The 4,666-nt window shown below is 43.0% G+C and overlaps 1 protein-coding gene across 1 annotated transcript; it reads left to right on the plus strand.

The window, feature by feature from the left end:
* The first annotated feature begins 592 nt into the window (after window positions 1–592).
* Window positions 593–4,167, plus strand: LOC310948691 (P2Y purinoceptor 4). Its single transcript, XM_083915894.1, has 2 exons — window positions 593–711; window positions 2,142–4,167. Exon 2 carries the CDS (start codon window positions 2,192–2,194, stop codon window positions 3,284–3,286), a length of 1,095 nt encoding a protein of 364 aa, XP_083772020.1. The 5' UTR covers window positions 593–711; window positions 2,142–2,191; the 3' UTR covers window positions 3,287–4,167.
* Window positions 4,168–4,666: the final 499 nt, after the last annotated feature.

Here is a 4,666-nt window from a genome sequence, read left to right on the forward strand (position 1 = left end):
TGCTTCATGTTTAAACTGTTCTTGCTAAATAGTTTCCATGCACTCTTACATATTTGCAACATAGTGTTTAGGTGTTGCAGCTGATATATTCTGGGAATCAAAGCCATGTTGCATTAATATGATGATAACATCATACATTAAACAATACATAATGAGACTATTTCCCTCTAAAGTGCTGTGGAATAAAATCACAGCACAGTAATGATCTTTGTATTACAGCACACACCTTTAAATCCAGAATGATACATTTAGACAAGACTGCTGATAAGCTGGTTTTATTCATTGATTAACAGGAGAAGCTGCTAAAGTGAAAATGTAAGTAAAAGTAGCCTCTGGAGAAGTAGTGTTAATGTGTAATAGACACACTTGAGACACGCTTGGGCGTCCGTTTTGTCCACTCAGCACTGTGACTTCCCATTTCAGACTTACAGAGTATATAGTATGCTGTCCATGTGTCCTGCTCTCAGTGCTGACTGCCTCTGCAGCGCGCAGTGCCATGGACTCGAACACCACTTCCACAGAAAAGGAACTTTCAGTGCGTTTCTAATGTGCGCCAGCTGGACGGCTCAGGGGCGAGGGGGGCGGCGGACGGAGTGAGCGAGAGCAGCGGCAGCAGCAGAAGCAGCAGCAGCAGCTCGTGGATCTCGGTGGAAAAGTTCAGACGACTCCTGTGTGACACCACCAGCGCTGTTTTTTACGATCCCGTCTGGGGTGAGTAGCCGCGGTGTCACAGTGGTTCTTGTGTTTGTGTAACCGAGGGGAAGAAGTCATATAGAAACCAATAACAGTGGCTCGTGCATTTACTCAATGACTTCGAGATGCTCGCGCTTTACACAACAATGTTTTTTCACTTCATCACTTTTTACTAAAAAAGTCCATTTCAAGGTGAAGCATGTTTTTTTGGTTTGTTTTATATTAAATAGTTAGCAGATGGTCAGAAATCATCCAATAGTGAATAAAGCAGTTAGAATAGCTCCACCTTGAACTCTAACGACATCAAATGTTGCTCACACAGGCCTACACTAATACCAATACTACTACTAATACATATACTTCTACTACTAATAATAATAAAGTGTATTCTCACGGTATCTGTCTAAGAAAACATTGTGATTTCGGGTTTGGCAGTCATATGTCTTATTACACAAACATTATTATTAAAAATTAAATGTTTAACCTTTTTGAATGGAAACATGGAGAGCTGTATTGTATATATTTTGTATTGTTTCTATCACAATGTCAAAAAACCCAAATTAGGCAATAATTATACATCTTAATTTACTAAATGTTTACTTTGCACTAAAGTTCTACATTCAATTAGAACGTACTTTTTATTTACTTTTTTATTTATAAGTATTTAATTTGCACAGGAGTACACAAACTTACTTATATAGAAAACATGCTATATCATGATATATATCATTATCCAGATATGAAATTATCTGTGCCCATTTTGAAGATTTTGGCCCCGCCCTGTAGGTTTATGTAAGAAGTCTAACTTTTGTTAAATATATTTTTCAGTAGTGTAGATATGGTATCATTTTCATGCAGCAAGCCTAAAATATGTTGGTGTGGTGGTTACTGTCACTGTCGCCTCACAGCAAGGGGGGTTACTGGTTTGAATCCCGGCTGCGGCCCTTCTGTATGGAGTTTGCATGTTCTTCCTGTGTCTGCGCGGGTTCTCTCCGGGTTCTCCGGCTTCCTCCCACAGTCCAGACATGCACGTGTTAGGTTAATTGACAGGTTAATTGGCAGTGTGAGTACGCTCTAAATTGCCTGTAGGTGTGAATGGTCGCTGTCTCTGTTTGTCTCTATGTGCCCTGCGATAGACTGGCGTCCTGTCCAGGTTGTACCCCACCTCACGTCCGATGTCAGCTGGGATCGGCTCTAGCCCCCCGCGACAGTTATAGATGGATGGATAGATGGATAACAACACATTGTTTTTACATAGCGCTTTTCAAGAAACTCAAAGTCGCTTAACAGAACAGAAAGAAACATCAAACAAACCAAAGACAAAGGAAGAGACATTTATGTGCTGTTGAGAAGAGATAGGCCTTCAGGTGAGACTGAAAGTTAATCTACATGTGTATTTTCTTTACAAATGAAGTCTTCATGTCTCTGTGTCTCTTCTTCCTTTGAAGGTTCGGTCACCTGCTGGATTGAAAGTGCCACACAGAGAAGTTGCCTCACTATGGAAACTGTCATCAGCAGCCCCGGCACGCACAACCAGTCATCGGTGTTCATCTCAGTCTTCAACTCTAGTTGTCGCTTTGATGAGGACTTCAAATATATCCTGCTCCCTGTGTCCTACAGTCTGGTGTTTGTTGTCGGCTTCGTGCTCAATGCTACAGCTTTGTGGTTATTCCTAAAGATGCGTCCGTGGAACCCCAGTACTGTCTTCATGTTCCACCTCGCCCTGTCCGACTTCCTGTATGTCCTCTCCCTGCCCACCCTCATCTACTACTATGCCAACCGCAGTCACTGGCCTTTCGGAGTGGCTCTCTGCAAAATAGTGCGCTTCCTCTTCTATGCTAACCTCTACTGCAGCATCCTCTTGCTCACCTGCATCAGCGTGCACCGTTATCTGGGCATCTGCCACCCAATCAAGGCGTTGACCCTGGTGAAGTCCCGCCATGCCCACCTGGTGTGTGGCATGGTGTGGGGTGTGGTGAGTGTGTGCCTGGTGCCCAACCTCATCTTCGTCACCACCTCCAGGAGGGACAATGACACCCTGTGCCATGACACAACCAGCCAGGATGCCTTTGAGGAGTATGTGGACTACAGCTCTGTCGTCATGGTGCTCCTATTTGGCATCCCATTCCTGGTCATTGTGGTGTGTTACTGCTTGATGGCACGCACCCTGTGCCAGCCCAGACGGGGATTATCTTCCAGCCAGCAGGGCTCCGCCTCACGTCAGAAGTCCATCAAGCTCATCATCGTGGTGTTGGTGGTGTTTGCTGTGAGCTTCGTCCCGTTTCACATCACGCGGACGCTCTACTACACCTCCCGTGTGTTAGATCTCAACTGTGAATTCCTCAACATTGTCAACTTTACTTACAAGATCACCAGACCGCTGGCGTGCGTCAACAGCTGTATTGACCCAATTCTGTATTTCCTGGCTGGGGATCACTACCGGTCCAAAATGATGTCTGTTCTGACAGGAAGAAGACAGACGACAAGCAGCCAAACACCTGAACAGGCACAGACGCAGCTGAACAATAACCACGGCATCGCTCTGGTCTACAAGAACCCAGCCCTTAAAGACAGTGAAGAGTTTCAGAGCTAGTGGGGACTCTACAGCAGACATCTAAAGTATTTAACATGTATGAAAGTTTTCTGCTGCAGGCTGACATTTCTAATGCTACAGAAGCACCTGTTTGACCAGCTGAGGTTTGGGAGAGAATCAGGTTTTCTGTAACATTTACTTACATATATACTGTATCCTCACTCCATCAAACTTCTGTAAGGCCTATGTTTAACAGGCATCAATGCCCCTTACTTTCTTGAGGTTACTGTGTTTGTAAGATGAAGTTAAATTGCGAAAGAGTCTGACTCTATACCCTTTAACCCATCGTAGAGTCAGTATTTATGCTGCTGATATATCAGCATATACGGTTCCTCTTTGTGGGGAAATGGTGTCTTTGCAGGAGAAACGTTTTACTTTTAAATTACAGGAACAAAAAATGAAACACTTACGAAGAGTTTGACACCGGTGGTCCCAGCTGCATTAAAGTAAATAATGGATGATTCAGTCAAATAAATATTAAAGTTCTGACCAAAGCTGATATTTCGTCTGGCTATTGTCTCAGAAATGAGGCAATCCTTCCTGTTGTACCAACTACAGCTCCTAACAGTCTGTGCAGCTCCTGATCCCAGCTGTTTATATCCTTCACCTCCCACAGCTGTCTTTTACTCCACTGTGGAGAAAAGCAGAGACACTGCCCTGGCTGGAAACATATCTTTTCAAACCACCCATTAGAGGGATAAGGGATTTTCCTTTTTACCCTTCTACCTTTAGGATTCATTCATGGAATTTGAAGCCCTTTTTTTTTTCCTCAAACAGTAATTTAGGCCGACCTCCTTGATGGTTTTGCAGGATGTGAAAGCAGTGTTGGAAAGTTTTATAGAGCATTTGTCCCTCCACCCTTGTTTTTAATGTTGTCGTATGAACCGATGCTGGAGCAGCTGTATTCATAAAGCTCTGTGTCAACACAATTTTCTCGTGAGCACTATCTTTGAAGATGTTTTTGTAATTACTGTTTCACGTGTAAAGTAAAGCGTTACATGTTTACTGTGTGTCACTTATCATGAGTTGATTATGCAATGAATGTTTCCTGCTTTGGTCAGAGTGAAATCATCTGAAATATCATTAAGCTCTAATTTCTTCTTTTTCTTTCAACTCGCTCTCATGAAAACAGTGATGTAAAGTGATTTCTGTGGACCATACGACTAATGTGTTTAGCCAGACTTAAACTAACTCCACATGCTGCTACCTGAATAGATACAGTACAGCTGGTGTTTGGGAAGTGAAAGCAGAGAGTGACTCACAACAAAATGGTTTTCATTCGAATCATCATTCAGCTGCAAGAAAAAGACGCTGGCTCCTTTTTGGCTAAATACACACTATATATCTATGATGGAATAGTTTCATTTAAGGTTCAGTGCT

The sequence above is a fragment of the Echiichthys vipera genome, assembly GCF_963691815.1.
Source record: "Echiichthys vipera genome assembly, chromosome: 6".
NCBI classification, from domain to species: Eukaryota; Metazoa; Chordata; class Actinopteri; order Perciformes; family Trachinidae; genus Echiichthys; species Echiichthys vipera.

Excerpts from the sequence above, each read along its gene's own strand:
- LOC310948691 (XM_083915894.1), top strand. The coding sequence starts at position 2,192 with ATGGAAACTGTCATCAGCAGCCCCGGCACGCACAACCAGTCATCGGTG.